Source organism: Pelodiscus sinensis, chromosome 22, assembly GCF_049634645.1.
Source record: "Pelodiscus sinensis isolate JC-2024 chromosome 22, ASM4963464v1, whole genome shotgun sequence".
Classification (NCBI taxonomy): domain Eukaryota; kingdom Metazoa; phylum Chordata; order Testudines; family Trionychidae; genus Pelodiscus; species Pelodiscus sinensis.
Genome location: NC_134732.1, coordinates 17,422,808 through 17,439,744, shown reverse-complemented (window position 1 = coordinate 17,439,744; position 16,937 = coordinate 17,422,808). Strand labels below are relative to the sequence as shown.

The following is a 16,937-nucleotide window of genomic DNA, read 5'->3' as shown; positions in this document are numbered from 1 at the left end:
CTTTAGGGAGCAGAGAACAAATCACCGGACTCCTCCTGTTCTGCCTTGCACTAGGAACACAGCGGCAGGCAGACTGCTGCTGCAGGGCGAAGGAGACAGATGCTATGCTGCTTTGACATGCCTCAACATGGAGAGCTGACATGATGTTTCTCCCAGCAGCTGAGGAGACTGAGCAAGAATTCGGGGGGAATCCCAAGATGTGCAGGGATCAGCTCTGCCTTCTCACAACACGGCACTATGGGATACCTACCCACAATGCACTACTCACACTGTCGATGATGGTGCCCCCAGTGTGGATGTACTTGTTGACAGAGGGAGCAAGTGTGAACACCCTCTGGCCATATTTATTTTGCCACCAGAGCCTGATCAGACAGACCTACAGTCAGTACCTGGCCACAGTGTGATCTCAGCACCTAAGAGGCAGTGTTCCTTTAGGTTTGCAGGGAACATGGAGAGGCAACAGACAGACAACCTGCTGAAGTCTCACGTCAGCGGGACGTACCTGATTCGAGAGAGACCAGCGGAAGCCGAGCGCTTTGCCATCAGTATTAAGTGAGTATAGCAAGGTGTGCTCATGTTCACTGTGCTCAGACAAAGCAACTGCTGGGCATTGAGATGGTGTCAGCTAGGTGTGAAATAGACCATGTTGCCCTGATAAGCTTTATTGCCCTCTGGTTCTACCCTTGAGGCAAGCTTGTGATTTTAATGACAGCCTGTTCGCCTTAGACATCAGGTAAACAGTCTACAGAAGATGCTTCCTTTTCCCTTTGGGATGACCTCCTGAGGTGTCTTCCAGCCCTAGGAGTCTATGATTCGAAATGACAAGTGCAGTGCAGCCAAGTCGATTTACCTGCCTTGGCGTCAGATGGTTTAAGACTCATTAGCATGGGTTCCCTTTTGTTGGTTGAGACGATCCAGTTCTGGCGGGGCTTGGCGTAGTAGAGAGTCCCCTTCAGGAACTCCTGTGAAGAAAAAGAACACACCTAGATGAAGCGCTGCTTGATGATTGATACAGGACAGTTTAAACACGAGGCGATCTGGATGACTAAAGTATCGGCCTTTAAAGTAAAGGTCCCAGTGGGTTTAGCATGCTGCTATGTGACCATGTGGTTAGTTTCGCTTATTGTGAACGTTCAGAATGGTTGGTACGGTCCCTGCTCTCATTTGTTTGATTGTTTACACACAACGGAACCACTTCAACTGAGTGACACACGCCAGAATATCCCATAGCCCATTGGGTAGAGCATCTCCTGCAGTGAAGAGCATCCAAGTTCAAATCCCTGCTCCGTATCTGACGGAAGGGAGAATTAAACTTGTGTCTCCCACATCCCAAATGTGTGCTCTAACTGCTAGGCTAACAGTTATAAGGGAGGCAGAACTTGCTCAACTGCGACCTCCTCTGGTGGTTTTGTGAATGACCCCAGATAATTTTGTTGGGAGTGAAGTTCTTTGGCAAATTCATGAATAATTCTGGGTCGCCCAGGGCTGCACTTTTTGGCCAATAACGTGTCCTAAACACTGTACCCAGCTCTCCTGCTGAGTTCAGTTCCCAGCTGACACTTAACCTTTGTGCTTTCAGTTCCACATCAAGGAAGGGGCTAAGGCCAATACACCTGCCAGGGGGTTGAGACAAGTGGGGCAATGGTCACAAAGCGTTCGTGGGCCAATGTGCTAATCCACAGCTGGGCAGAAGCAAAAGCGTAAGGGTCAGGAAGTTTCTCAAGACCCTGCTGTGATTGTTGTCGCAGGTTTAATGAGGAAGTGAAGCACATCAAGGTGGTGGAGAAAGACAACTGGATTCACATCACAGAAGCCAAAAAATTTGAAAGCCTGTTGGTACGTTTTTGAATTTGCTTTCCCCACTGTGGGTGCAATTTGCTTGTCCCGAGCTGCATGGGGGCCCCGTTAATGATCTCGTTTTCTGGGTGTGTTCTCTCCAGGAATTGGTTGAATACTACCAGAGCCACTCACTGAAGGAGAGCTTTAAACAGCTGGATACGACGTTAAAATATCCGTACAAATCCCGAGAGCGTTCTACCTCCAGAACCTTCACTCGCTCCCCAGGTAAAACCCAGTGTGTACAGTACAGTGAATTGTATCTACAACAGCACAGATATTTCATGTACAACCACCTCTCTGGTTCCCCATTGCAGAAATACCTGTGTGATAGATACAGGAGTTTTATCTGGGCTCCACAAAGGGAGTTAATAGGTTTGAAGGCCAAAAAGGGATTGTCAGATCATTTAGCCTAACCTATAGAAAAGAACGTGCCCAATCCAGGACTTGAACCAATGACCCTGAGGGCATGTCTACACTTAGGAAATTATTTCAAAATAACTAAATTCAAAATAATAACTCCTGAAAAAACAAAATCAAAATACCGTGTCCCCACGATGGGGAATTCTTGAAATTAGTCCAGGGCAGGCTCCGTTAGTGTGGACGTGATACCTTGACTTAGAGCCCCAGGAAGCACTGGAGAGTAATTTGAATGACTCTGTGTGATACCTCGACTTAGAGCCCCAGAAGCACTGGAGAGTAATTTGAATGACTCTGGGGAGTCGTTATTTCGAAATAGCAGCAGCGGAGCGTCCACACGGCCGCTATTTTGAAATAAATGTTATTCCCCGAGATAAGCAGGAGCACAGATTTCAAAATAACCAGCCCTTATTTAGAAACGATGCACCGCTTGTCATTTTGAAATAATGGGGGAAGGGGAGGAAGGGGGATTATTTTGAAATAACTCCCTAGTGGAAACCAGGGCTGAGGGTGAGTTGGAACTACTTTAGGGCGGCGAGGACGGGGTCTTGGATTGGTTGCATGGGGGGCACTTGTAGGGAAGTTGCCTTTAAGCAGGCCAGGCTCTAAGAGAGCCCCCGTGAGAGGCGTCTTCAGTGATTTCTTGTTCCAAACATAATTTCCTAAGCAGCTGTCGCTTTTTTTGGGGGGGGGGGGGGTCCAATGAATCATCCCTCCACCCAGGCCCACCGATGGGGAGATGGGGGCCAAGGCAGGCAGTTGGCCCAGGGCCTAGTAATTCAAAAGGGCCTGGGGTTCAGGCCACCATTGCTGCTACTGTGGCAGCGGCCAGAGCCCAGGGTCCTTTAAATTGCTGCCGGAGCGCTGCATGTTCCACGCGGCTCTGAGGGCTGAGATGCAGTGCGCTCTGGGTGGCGCAAAGGTCTGGCTCGCCTTGTCCTTTCTGACTGAGGCCTGCCCCTTCTGGGAGCATGGAGCAAACCTACCCCCCCGCCACACTCACCCCTTGCACAGGAGCTGAAGCAGGCTGTCAGCTCCCTGCCTCCAGCAGTTTGCCAAACCCTTGCAAGATACCCTGAGAGCCTGAGGTGAGGGATGGAAGGTGTTTAGCATATGGCAGGAGCGAGCCTGTATTGTTCCAGTGAGGGTAACTATTCAGTGTCAAAAAATCGCAGAGTTCAATATCCTCAGTGCAAGAAATTTCAAGCCCTTTGCTATAAATAAATATAAACAGACTGTACAGTGATGGGCACTCTATTTACACCCCAAGAAATCCAGTCTGACAGTGGCTCACATTTTAAATAAATGTGACAGAGCCACATGATGTGAAGAGAAGAACCGATTCCACCTCGGAGGGGCAAGATTTTTGATTATCTGTATGAGCATCCATGTGTCAGTTTTACTGGGCCGGATTCTGATGTCACTCATGTCGGTTGTACCCCTACAATTTGTTAGCCCTAGCCAAAAACATGGTGAGTATTCTGGGTGAAAAGTTCCTAAACAAATGAACCTTTCAACAGCAATAGAAAATTCCTGCAAAATACTTCATTTTTTGTTTGAAAACTTGGGAAAAAAAACCTCATTTTTTTTTCCCAAAATGTGTTTGAAAAAGTTTCATGCTGGCAATAAAAAAAAACTTTTTTACTTGCTTCACCCCCAGTGGAAAAAGAGGGAAGGAGTAAAAAAAAAGCAAAAGTGGAACTTTATTTTCCTTTGAAAATCAAAACATTTTAACCAAGTTCTTTGGTGAACATTTTCATTTTGCTTCAAAAGCATTTTCCATCCAAAAAAAAAAAAAAAGTCTCAGCTGAAAATGTTCAGCTGGCTCTGTTCATTTTCTTCCCTGGCATGTTGCTTCTGATTTACACCAGTGAATTCAAGAGAATTCGGCCCATTGATTTCAGTGGACTCACTCCTGGTTTACAGTGGTGTAAGCACGAGGAGAATCTGCCCCATTGTATTTGGATTGTACAGGTGTATCCTAAGTCCTCCCCGAGCTTTTCCTGCCTTATTGTCGGAATAGTGGAGGCTCCGGGAGCCAGACCTGCTACATGCTTAGTGTTCTTTTTAGCAAGCTGCTTCTGCATTGTGGATTTTTAATTTCTTTTTTAATTCTTGTTCTTCTGCCTGTTTCTAACCTCTTTGCAGCTTCCTGCGCTTCCTACAACTTTTCTTTTCTCAGTCCTCAGGGCCTCAACTTTTCTTCTCAGAATTCCTCCACTCCTTTCTGGTCAGGTACATAGCTCCCTCTGTTCTTGAGAGGAAAGCGCCATCTACTGGCCATCCCTAGAGCAGCAGGGCTTTTGCCTATTCTTTGACATGTCGCAAACGGAATCAGCTTGAAAGTAATCCATAGTGGGACCCCCCCATCCACTCTCCGGCCATCCCTTCCCAGCTATATAAAAAGTTCTACTAAGGTATTGGCGCTCCTTGGGTGCCTCAGCGGGGGCAGAATCTGGTACCCAGAACAAATGCAAGAAACCCAATAAGAAAACACGGTGAACTAAATATCGAGAAAAGGGATAAGGGAATAGAAAAAAGAAATCTAAATCTAGTGGAGTGGGATCTCATGATGTACTTCAAGCTTGACCCGTTTTTCCTGTCTCTCTCGTAGAACAGAACATCAGCATCCCACCATTTTAAAGCCTGTTTTTCCCTCGTGATAATAACAACATTTTCATTGCCAATAGTTTTTGAGCTCTGATGTCTAAGTGTGCTCAGTAGCGTCAGAATTAGTGCAGGTTGGGAGGAGTCCACGGTGTGAAAAAGCGATGGAATTCCCTCTCACACGGTGGAACCGTATTCTGCTCTTTGAAACCCATTGTACATTTCCTTCTCTTCTGGTTCCAGCAGCACCTTAAATGATCAGAAGAGAAAAAAAGGTGGTGAGCGCCCAGTTGCTTCTCGCTGTTTTTTCTTTTTAACGTTTAGCGTCTTCATCAGCATGGACAGTGAAAACTGAGTCGTCTGCTTGCTGTGCTTGGTTACATCCCCCCAAAGAGAAGGCTGATTGGGTTAAAAGATGCTGTTTGCATTGGGATTTCTAAAAATATATGGAGATATTTGTATCCATCTTAGCATTTTTAAAAAAGCATTTTATAAAATAGACATTTTGAGGCAAATATCAGTTGACGGTGTCTCAGAACTTATTGTTAGTTATTGTTTAGATGACAATAGTGTTTTCAGGTCTTGATCCTGGGCTCCCTTGTGCTAGACATGCTACATATTTTTAATAGAAATACTCCTTCTCCCAAGAGTTTTTCTGTGAATTGGAATCCTGCAAGTGTCTGAGATTGATACAAAAAATCCGCTCTGAGCACGCTGCTGGTGAGAGAGTTCAAAGCTTTCATGATTCACACACTGTTCTCCAGCCTGATGCCCTTACTAGGCCGAATGAGCCCTGCAGTAAATGTACTTTCCATGTGTTAAATTGTTGGTTACCATCTGCATCTCCTTCTGTCCCGAGAGCTGAAAACCTGGGCAAAGCTTCCTCTTCCAAAGCCAGCTCAACCTCGGTTTGCAAAACATTTCAAATTATAAATAGGTTTTTTAACAAAAAAGCTTCATAGAAACAAACAACCCCCAAAAAACGTAAACTTAAAAAAATAATCTGGTTGCTCCTTTTGGTTGCCTGTGACTGTGAGCGCATGATCTCTGCTACAATCATGTCCTTTCCCCTCATTAACCCCACTCCTCTCTCAGCCTCTATAAAGCTGCAGGATGACACTGCAGAAAATACCAGTGGTACGTTTCCCACATCGCCTTCCAACTCGTTTGCCAAACGAGACCACACACACCCCTTTCCTGGCCTGAACCAACTGAGATCTGTACCACTTTGGTACATCCAGGTCCTGTTCCATTCCTAATCCTGGGGGGAGATGTAAGTAATGGAAGGCCACTTGTATGCCATAAGCTAATTTCTGGACCTCCTGTACTATATATGTTGGTACCGTTTCTAAAAAGGATCAGCGAGGTCTGTTAATAAGACTAACACCTGCACTTCGGCTGGCATTGTAGGGGTCACACTTCAGACCGTAAACTGATGACAGCTGGGATCAGGAAGAAAGTCCCCATTGTTAGGGTATTGTTGAAAACCTGTGTCCCGTATGGGGGCCTTTTCACAAAGCATTTTGGCCTCTGTCAGAGAGGACACCATCCGAAGTGGTCAGATCTTGTATGGGGTGAACCTCTCTAGTCTGGCTCCTTCGGGACCTGACTGGTGCCAAACCAGAGAATTTGCTGGACCGTGGCAGGTCGGTATTGTCTAGCAGTGTGACCAACACTTCACTTCCACTGCTTACTGGGCTCTTAGAAGACATTTAGGCTACGTCTACACTGCAGGCTTTTTGTGCAAGAACGGCTGTTCTTGTGCAAAAACTTGCAGAGCATCTACACTGCATGTGCGTTCTTGCACAAGTAAATTTACAGTACAGCGTCAGAAAACAGGGCTTCTTCCGGAAGAGTTATTCCTCTCCCCACAGGGAATAAGCCCTCTTGTGCAAGAAGGCAGTGTAGACAGGCAACATGAATTTCTTGCGCAAGAAACCCCTATGGCTAAAATGGCCATCGGAGCTTTCTTGTGCAAGAGAGCGTCCGTACTGCCATGGACGGTCTTGCGCAAAAGCACATGGCAGTGTGGACGCACTCTTGTTGAAGACCTTTTGCACAAGAACTCTTGCGCAAAACAGTTCTTGCACAAGAATCCTGCAGTGTAAACGTAGCCTTAGAGGTCAATTAGAGCTAAATAACAGCACTGAACACTGAGAGCCAGGACTGGTGGCTGTAAACAAACTTTATGGGACTGCAGGAAACTTGACCACACCTATGATAAGTCTATCACTATGATAAGTGGACATCCGTCTAACTAACATCATGCCGGATCACAGATGTTGCCGGGCCAGAGTGTGCCAGACGAGAGAGGTTCAACCTGTAATGCAATTTGCAGTTTCCTTATCTCAGTACAATTGAGAAAATCTACGATTGTGGCTAATCCTAATAGCTAACAAAGAGGTTGTATAAATATGAATTGCTTTGTGGAATCTCCCTTAAGTGAGATGACTCATTGGATGTCAGAGCAGTGAAGCCACAAATGGAAATGAAGGGGGTAACTTTGGATTAGATTTTTTTTCTTGTTCCCTTTATTTTAATTTGGTCCTATAAACCCTTTGCTTTCATTCTGCTTTCCCTCTTCCATAGAGATGCCCTTTGACCCAATGGCCTATAGCAACACCCAACAATGAGATCAATACACAAGAGACAGTCCCTTTCCTGGGTGCTCTTGAAAGTTTTATATCCAGTGACTAGTTAGATGGTGCAACTGATTGAGATGCATGATGAGACCAGTGAGATGTTGATAATGGAAAACCCAGCCTTGGAAATTGGATATAACCCTGCAATCCCAACTCACACATGGCTGCAGTATTGATATACTTCAATATCCGATTGACTTTCTTAGTCCACAGAGCTGTTTTCTGCCCCAATCTTGCAAGAAAACAGAGGATTCTATTAAAAACCCAGGTTGAGCACAATCTAGCTTTTCCCAGGCTTTAGCTGATCTTGGGCTACAGTGCAGGCTTCTAATTCCCTTTCCTTGTCCACCCACAGTGGTCACCCCTCCAGTCATCGGGACGGCGGTGGCACGCTACAACTTCGCGGCACGGGACATGCGAGAGCTCTCTCTGCGGGAGGGTGACGTGGTGAAAATCTACAGCCGGATCGGCGGGGACCAGGGATGGTGGAAGGGGGAAACAAATGGAAGAGTAAGTGATGGAGAGAGGGGTTTCTTCTATTTAAACAACCTTACTTTGCCTTTTTTGTACCCTGGGTGTACTCAGATGTTTTCTCGCTGGTAGAGCAGGTCAAAAATTTCCCAGCTTCAAAGAGAATTGTAATTTTTGTAAAAGGGAGGAGGGAAGCATCTCCTGTTCTTCCATTAGTCCAGGAGATGGAAGAGTATTATCCCCATTTTACAGATGGAGAAAACCGAGACAGGGAAAGTGACCTCACGAAGGTGTGGCAGGGACTAGGTGACAGCTGCGGGATTAGAACCCAGGGCTGCCTGACGCCCAGTTTTGTGCTTGCTCCTCCTGGCCACACTGCCCATTTTGACATAGGCCTGGGGATTCTGTCAGCAGTATGTCTTGTACATATCACTACACTCTGCAGGCTGCATGCACACTGCGGCGTGTGGCTATGCAGAGCAGCAAAAGTCTCTGTCCAGGGGGAATCATCACTGCTGGAGCTACCAAGCTTTGCCCCACTGCCTGCCCCTCTGAGATCCTCTCCACAGCATGGGAGCCTTTCCATGTGGTGAGGAAAGGCTCTGACCTTGGGGCGGCCACGGGACACGGCCCATGTCAAAAGAGCAGTGTAGACCTGGGAGCAGGCCTGGCTTGGGTGCGCAGTGAGCAGTGAAAGGCACGTCCCCTAACGTCCTGCAGTGTCTCTCCTCACGATCTGCTCCACGGTTTAGAGCGGTGCTAGGGCGGGCGCAGCGTATGGGCCCTGCCTGGAAGGGCAGGTGTAGCCTGAGTAACAGAGAATTCCACCATCTACTGAAGGTGGAACTCATGGGAAAGGCGTCCGTAGAGCAGGGTTGCAGGCAGGCAGCTGGATTCCGGTCTGAGAAAGTAATGGGCTTCTCTGGCTTGCTTCCCTTGACCATGAAACGCCCCAGCGTTCCCTTCCTCCTCCTGATGGAAGCCGTCCTCAGCCAATGCGGTACAACGGTTCCCACGAGACCTCCCTTTCAGAAGCGCTGTACCTGACAGTGCCACCGAAAAGCAGGGAAGCACAGAGCCCAGGAACGGCGCTGGGGCCAGTCACTCAGGCCAGGCAGCCAGCTCGATCTGATCCACCTGGTGGCTTTATGTTGGGAATTGACACAAACACAGTTCTTGAAAGTCCGTGGCTCAGAATCACAGACAGCAGCCAGTTGTGTTGGGTGCAAGCAAAACCTCCAGCATGACTACTCCACAATGTAATGCTGCTGTTCACAACAATGCACTGTCTTTCTGCAGTGCTTCCCATCAGGCTTTGCAGATAAAGTGAGTCAGTCCACCTAACAGCCCTCTAAGGGGGAGGTTGGTCATTTCTTTTATAACAATGGGGGAAACTGAGGCACGGAGGCTTGCACGACGCTGTACAGACAGAATCAGTAGCATAGTCGGGAATAGGACCCAGGTTTCTGACTCTCTGTCCCAGGTTCTAATTACTGGACTACGCTGAGAACCAAGTGCTCCTTCCACCCAGGCTAAAATCTCAGCCCCCAGATAGCTGGGAGAAAGCTATTGTATAGGTGTCAACCCTTCGAAGGCAGCACCTGACTTCTGAGGCAACGTAACTGGTAGGGTACGGAGCCCATTCCACAGGGAATGTTTGTCTCTGCTCAGTTTGGGGAGGGGATCCCTTTGCATGCCCGGGATGAAGGGGTTCGCTCATCTTTCCATTTCTGCTGCAGATTGGTTGGTTTCCTTCGACCTACGTGGAGGAGGAGGGAGTGTAACGAAGACGAGATCGCTGGCAGAAATCGCCGCGCGCCCAGCACAAGCCGCTGCAGACTGTACACAGTTGTCCCAACGCCCGGGGCTCTGAGTGAAACACAATCAAAACCCCTCCAATTTTAACAACAAGTCTGTTGTGAATTGTTCTACCATCAGTCCTCTGCAAAGCGTGTGCGCGCACATCAGGGGGTGCCACGGGCTGTCGGTCCTGGATTGTGTCACTTGTGTGTAAGAGATTGAGCCTGTTTGACAACGTTTGTCCGGAACAGCAGCAGAAGTGTCCACGCGCGACAGCCTTGCTTGAGTGGAAGAGTTCAACACAGCTATGCTCAGCTACGTCATCCACACCCACCTCATGGAGGGTGTTTCAAAAGCCACCCTGGGGCTCCTGGGAGGCGGAGGCCGAAATCTCACTCCGGGACTGAGGGTGGAGGGAGCATTTCAGATTTCTCCGGAGAGGGAGCAAGCCAGCCCCGAGGAGGAGAATCTCTTCCCGCCCTGCTGCTTGAGAACCGACCCTTCTGGGTAATGGGCTTTCCTGCCCAGTCAGCGTGCTCGATGGCAGAGCCCCACGTGGCTGCCCTCCTGAGGGGCTCTGGGAAGCAGAGCAGAGGCACGGTGAGGAGGCCTCTCGCCGGGAGCTCAGTGGGACACCCGTGGTAAACGAGGAACGAGGCTTTGGAGAGAGAGGCGGATGTGAAGTCACACCCTGGAGACAGCCACCCCCACACTGCATGCGAAAGTCCCAGTTTTGCCATCCAGGTCCGTTCTCTCGGACCAGCTTTGATCCCACTCGCTTTGCCCTGGCTGGATGGACGGCGCTTCACCCAGACTGTCCCGCCTGGGCCGGGATGTCTGGGGGTGCGCCAGGGCTGCAGATGGTGCCTTCCCTGGGAAGAGCATTCAGGAGCCATGGACATACTGGGTGGCACATACGGCAGTAGCTCCCGCACCATTCGCAGCCCCACTATCCTGTACTCCGCAGCAGCCCCTGGCGGGCTAATGGCCCATCCATGTAGCCCTGGTACATCCCCGCCTCATCGATCTCGGGATGGGGCTGACTCATCTGAGTATGGCCACAGGCAGAATCCCTCGTTATCTGAAGAACGAGTCTCTCTTTCCTCCCTCCAACCAGCACGTTTAAGTTACGCCCAAGGTCTTCCCATCGCTCCCCTCCACAGCCTGTAAAGGGGAGCACAGTGTTGTCCCTCACATTGTCTTTCTCGTCGTTACACTGCTCTGAATAACACACTCCTGGGTCGCTTGCTTTCCACCTTGTGCGTTTCCTACGACAGGCAGAATTGTCCCCCGGTCTCAGAGTCCCGTGATCTCAGCCAGGTGCTGTCCAGCATTTCCTGCCAGAGCGCACAGATCAAAACAACCACGTGTCCACAGCAAGGAACCCTCCCCCACTTCCAAGCCCCAGGAATTCTCCTCCTGTTGCTTTAGAGCAGCGGTTTTCAAACCAGGGGTCTCCACCCAGGACTGGGGGTGGAATGTCGGGTGCTGGGTCTTGTTGCTGCAGGGGGATCAGGTGAGCAGTGGGGGGGCTAAGGCAGCTCCGTGCCGATCCTGGCACCGCAGCCTGTGTGGTGCCGCAGAAGCAGCCAGCAGCAGGCCCGGCTCCTAGGTGGGGGGGAAGGGGAACGAGAGTGCACAGGGCTCCGTGCACTGCCTCTGCCCCAAGCACTAGCTCTACACTCTCATCGGCTAGGAACCCTCTCTGGGACGCAGCAGGGTCTGCGATGCCGAGAGAGGCAGGAGCTGCCTTAGCACATCCCCCGCCCCCACTGCACCACTGACTAGGAGTCACTCTAGGGAAGCCCTTCCTGCCCCCTCCTTACCCCCCCCAAAGCCGGAGCCCCCTCCAGCACCCCAAAGCTCTCATCCTCCACCCCATCCCAGAGACCACACTGTAGTCAAATTATGTTGAGTCCTGGGCATCAACAATTTTCTTCACCTGGGTAATGAGAAAAAAAGTTTGACAACCGCTGCTTTAGATGAGGCTTGCTCTACGCTGCAGAGTTAGGTCAACCCCAGGCAGCTTACATTGACTAATTACATCAGAGCCCATGTCAGTTGCCTGTTACACCCACATAGCCACCTCTACTAGGGCCGTACGACTTCCGTTGGTATCTTTAGGGGGTACGGCTAGACTGCAGGGCTTTTTCGGGATGCCTCCGGCGTTGGCTGGTGATCATGTCAATTTCACAGCACCAGTCGGGCCACCAGGAAGTGCATGTGGAGCTGAGAGTCCCAAGTTCCCACTCTCCCTTACGTTAGAGGATGCGCTTCAGATGAGGACCCGCAGCACCAACAGGAGAGTAGTGCACACATGAGCCACTGCACGTGTAAGTCAGCCTATGATAGGTCGACTTAAGCTTCTAGTATAGGTGCGCCCTCAGTGCTCTTTTTAGGGCTTGCTCCCATCGCTCATGTTTTTTCTGCAGCCCAACAGCTTTGAGATTTTGCTCCTGGCCTTTGAGGTTCTCGGGGCCAGATTCTGCTCTCGTTGGCACTGATGTAAATCCAGAGGAGCTCTAGGTTTGCACTGGCCTAACGGACTTCAGGCGTGTGGCAACCTAGGGGATCACCTTTAGAGAAATGCAGCCCCGTGCGTCTTACGACGGATGAATACAGAAATGGTATCTAGCCAGTCTGCAAATGCGCCAGGTCTAATCTGTAAAATCACAGGAGCAAAACTGCTGCCAAACTGGGATATTAAAGCCAAAAGGAGAAGTCTGTACACTGAGTAAAAAGGGAAACAAACTACCTTTGACGGTAAATTATGGTTTAGAGGCAAGACACGAGTTGAACGATTTTACTGCTTGCTTTGATATTGGAGTTGGGGTTTTATGTTTTCCTGTGTTCCATCTTGATCACTGTAAGCTCCCCACTTGCTCATTCTTCCTTATGCCAAAGCTGCCAGTGAAATGCTCACATGGATTAGAAAATAATTTTAGTTGAACTCGACACTAGGACTGACTGAGCTTGCTGCCCAAACGCCACCATCTAAACATCCCTGCACCCAGGTGGGCGTTGCAATTTGTTGGTCCTCATGCATTTTGCTTGCAGAGTGGTAGAAAGAACTGAGCTGCCAGATCTTTTGTGGTTTTGTTACAGGCTGTTGTCTGGTGCCAACTTATTCCAATTCAGTCTTGATTGTCCGTGACCTTTGTACCTTTTGACTTTTGTCAGCTCCCCCTGTCAATATGGAAAGGGAATGAGGCAGAGTTTTTGAGAAGGAAGCTTAAAAAGAGGCTAAGGATTTGTATATATGGGGATACTCGGGCTACAGCTACACTGCAGGCTTCTTGTGAAAGAAGCTTTTTGCGGAAGAGATCTTCCGCAAAAATTTCTTGCACAAGAGCGTGTCCAGACTGCATGGAAGCTCTCTTGCAAGACAGCTCTGATTGCCATTCACAGAATGGCCACCAGGACACCTGTGCTTCTTTAGATAGACTATTTTTGTGCAAAAAACCCTGTTTCCCATCCCCACACACCTTTTTGTGTAAGATCTCTTGCACAAAAAGGAGTTATTCCTCGTAGAAAGAGGAATACCTGTACTGCAAAAACCTCTCTGTTCTGTCAATTCACTGTAAATTTTCTTGCGCAAAAAGGAGATATTCCTCAGAGAAAGAGGAATACCTATACTGCAAAAACCCCTCTCTTCTGTCAATTCACTGTAAATTTTCTTGCACAAAAACGCACTTGAGGTGGGGACGCTCCACGAGTTTTTGCGCAAAAACAGCCACTTTTGCACAAAAACTCTGCAGTGTAGACATAGTCTCTGGAAAATAAATTCAAAATCATTTTTTAAAGTGGATTAGATAAACTGCATTCAATCTTTGGGTGGATGCTCTTATTTAGAAGTAAAATGGCCTTTAATTCAGTTGAGTTTACTTCACTTTGGAAATTAAGTTTGAATTTAGCTAGGAACGCTTTCATTCCAAACGGGGGACCACACAGTGGCTTGACTCAGTTTAACTAATCGAATGTAAAATCACACCGTTAGTTAATTCAGATTAATTTCCTTAAGTGTCCCCTCATCTAGACAAGCCCCTGAGATGCGGGCTTAGCTCCCATTGAAAGGGAATTGGGAGTTGGGTACCCACGTGCATTGAGCTCCTTTGAGAATCCCAGTTTACAGGCCAAGCTTCTCAGACTGATTAGTGATTTTGGGTGCCCATCTTGAGATGACTTCAAGGGTCCTGATTTCCAAAAATCACTGAGGATCGTCTCCCTGGGAGGAAAAGTCTTTAAGATGTCACAAGTTAGGCACCCAAAAATCACCAGCCGCAAGACAAACCACAGGGCCTGATTCAACCTTCTGTAGCAATGAGGGCATGATTTGGGTTCAGAAGACCCAACGAAAAATGGATCAAAGGGAAGAAAATTCAAGATGGGTCATTTATGTCCCGGACACTTCTTACGCCTTCACTGAGCCTGTTGTTTAACATTTCTGTTGTTCAAAAACATTTTTAAATTATGAGGGACTGTGAACAGATAACCCGTATTTTAAAAAAGCATGCATTCCATATCACTGGAGCCATATTCATTCTTTCTTGTAGCATGGATAGTATCTTTGCCAGTTACCAAACTATGTAATAGACACAGTATCTGTCTATAACCGGGAATGACTCTCCATCCTCGCTCTCAGTCAAAATTAGTCATTCCTCAGAAAAATCTCTCTCTGTCTCTCTCGCTCTCTATTTTACTGTTGTAAGAAACTTGTTAAAAAGATTTTTCTTGTTTGTAAGTAATTATTCAGCCAATTGCCATGATATATATCTGTGAATAAGAAGGAGAAATGTTTTTTATGATGGCAAGAAAATTGTATATATATTTTAGTTCATCGCAGACCATTCAAAATTGTAACGGGATATGTTGGAAAATAATATGTAAATTCCTTGAGGTTTTTTTTCCTTTGCACTGCACTAATTGAAATAGAGGGGGTGGATGGAGGGAGTTTAAAATACAAAGTTTGTTTATGGAATAGTTTCTAGCTCAGAATTTGGAAATCATTTGGAATAGCTTGTAATGCTGGAATAGAAACTTTAGCTGCTACTTAGAAACCCTTCTTGCATGAGGTTTTCCAGATCTTTTTCAGTTACAGCACATCAAAGGAAATCCCGCAACAAAACGGAAGTGTAATTTTGCTGATCGAATTTTTTTCCCCAACCATGGTTTTTACTGCAAATAAACTTACATTCTTTTCTGCATAAGAGGGTTGGTTTCATGTTGGACGTCTTGATTCAAAATGTTTGCTATAGGAAGATAGGTACTACCAGAATAGGTCTGACCCTGGCCCATGTAATCCAGTTTCCTTTCTCCAACAGTGCCTAGCCCCAGCTGCTTCAGAAGATGAAGGAACTCTGCTCCAGGTAGCCAGGAGATAATCTACCGAGAGTAAAGTTGGGTCCTGATTAACTAATGTGAGGTTCACTGCTTATATCCTGGAATATGAGGCTGCATATCTCTTCCCAAACCTTAAAGAAAAATTTATTATTACAGGCTGAAAACTTATGTTTTCCAATGAAACAACCAATCTGGTTTTAAAAAGCCTGCTGTGCTTTGCACAGTGAGCCTTTTTCTTTGTGTCCCCCCCCAGCAATTGTTTTCATTTTCTGGGTAAATTAAAAATGCACGTGCATTGATAATACGGTCACTTAGAATTCTTGCTACGTTGAGATTCTGCTAAGCCGGCAGTTAGGGTAACCGCGTTGCTCCTCTTTGCCTCGATGGGCTTTTACGTGCAGGTTTCTGCGCGATCAATCTTAACTCTGCATGGCCTTTAGTTATGTCAGAAAGTCGTATCCTGAATCCAGTAGCATTCTCTAATGTTGTAAAAGTCAGCTAGCCGCATAGAGTTAGACCTGTTGCACCAGAGAAGGGGGGACCCAAGATTTCACTATGAAGGGGCCATATAATTTAATTAATAATAAAATATTGATGAAATAGCGTCCCGGCTGCTTTCTCTTTGACTCTCCAGCAATAGCCTTTAACAATCCCTCCGCACACACATTCGCTGGGAGAACTTGCTAGCGGCAGCAGAATGTTCGCTGGTGACATTTCGCTTTCTTGGCAAAGTTTCGGAGCGGATTCAGAAAACAGCTCCTAAGCAGTCGAGGGTCCTTTCAATGTGACTCATACGGGGAACGTTCCAGTCGCCCCAGCCAAACCTCCCCCCAGACACTGACGCCCATTTTTATGGGCCAAGACGGGCCATCTGTGAACCTTCACGTGGAACCTATCCCATGGGCTCTTCCATTCTGATCAGTCAGCCATAACCCTGAGCCAAATCCCAACAGCACCAGAGCTGTAGATAGAGAACCAAAGCCAGACCCACAATGCCGTAGGAGACGCGAAGCATCAGAGCCTTCCCCATCACTTGGCCAGAAGCTAGTCCATTGGCTCATGCCTGAGAACTTTGTGCCCTTCCCCGAGCCTCAAACTTACTACATGTTGAACCTCTCTAATCTGGCACCCCTGCGACCAGACTGGTGCTGAACCAGAGAATTTTCTGAACCACGGGAGGTCAATATTGTCTGGCAGCATGGCCAACCCTTCCACTGCTCACTGTGCGCTTAGAAGACATTCAGGGGTAAATTGGAGCTAAACAACTTCACAGGACACTTGTAAACAAACTTTATGGGATTGCAGGAAACTTGGCCACACCCATGGAAAGTGGACATCCGGCTCACTAACATCATTCCGGACGATGGATGTTTCCAGACCAGGAAGTGCTGGACTAGAGAGGTTAACCGGTAGAATTCTGAGCCAAGAGACAGCCACCTGGAGCTGCACGGCTGAGGAGGGGGGAAGGAGACTTTCCCCTCTCAGCTCCAGACCAAGACAATGGTAGTCGCTGCCACTCCTGGCTCCAATCCCTTGAACCCCAAGGGGGCTGCACAGCAGCAGGGCTGGATAAGACAAAATCCTTCTGCTCCTGGGAAGGTGTCTGGGATCTCAGTGCTGCGCCGGAGGCTATGTAAGGAGCTCAATGCGTGGAATGGCTCTTTTAGCGAATGGGGAGAGGGGAGGTAAACAGAAGGGGCAAGCTGGCCCACTAGGGGTCAGCATCACGGGGGCTACATGGCAAAAGTTTTCCGTTAAAAGCATTTTCGGAAAAATCACGTCTGAATTGGCAGGATGCTTTTCCGCAAAAGCATTTTTTGC

The 16,937-nt window shown here is 48.0% G+C and overlaps 1 protein-coding gene across 2 annotated transcripts in view; it reads left to right on the top strand.

The window, feature by feature from the left end:
* VAV2 (vav guanine nucleotide exchange factor 2) overlaps positions 1 to 14,983 on the top strand; it is a 409,172-nt gene extending 394,189 nt beyond the window's left edge. The window contains exons 23-28 of one of the 2 annotated variants that reach the window (XM_075905174.1): positions 436 to 552; positions 1,749 to 1,836; positions 1,941 to 2,064; positions 4,405 to 4,491; positions 7,861 to 8,015; positions 9,716 to 14,983. In XM_075905174.1, the coding sequence (XP_075761289.1) occupies positions 436 to 552; positions 1,749 to 1,836; positions 1,941 to 2,064; positions 4,405 to 4,491; positions 7,861 to 8,015; positions 9,716 to 9,760 (616 nt within the window). In that variant the 3' untranslated portion in view covers positions 9,761 to 14,983. The remainder of the gene's footprint in view (positions 1 to 435; positions 553 to 1,748; positions 1,837 to 1,940; positions 2,065 to 4,404; positions 4,492 to 7,860; positions 8,016 to 9,715) is intronic. The other variant, XM_075905173.1, reaches the window with a different exon arrangement.
* Positions 14,984 to 16,937: the final 1,954 nt, after the last annotated feature.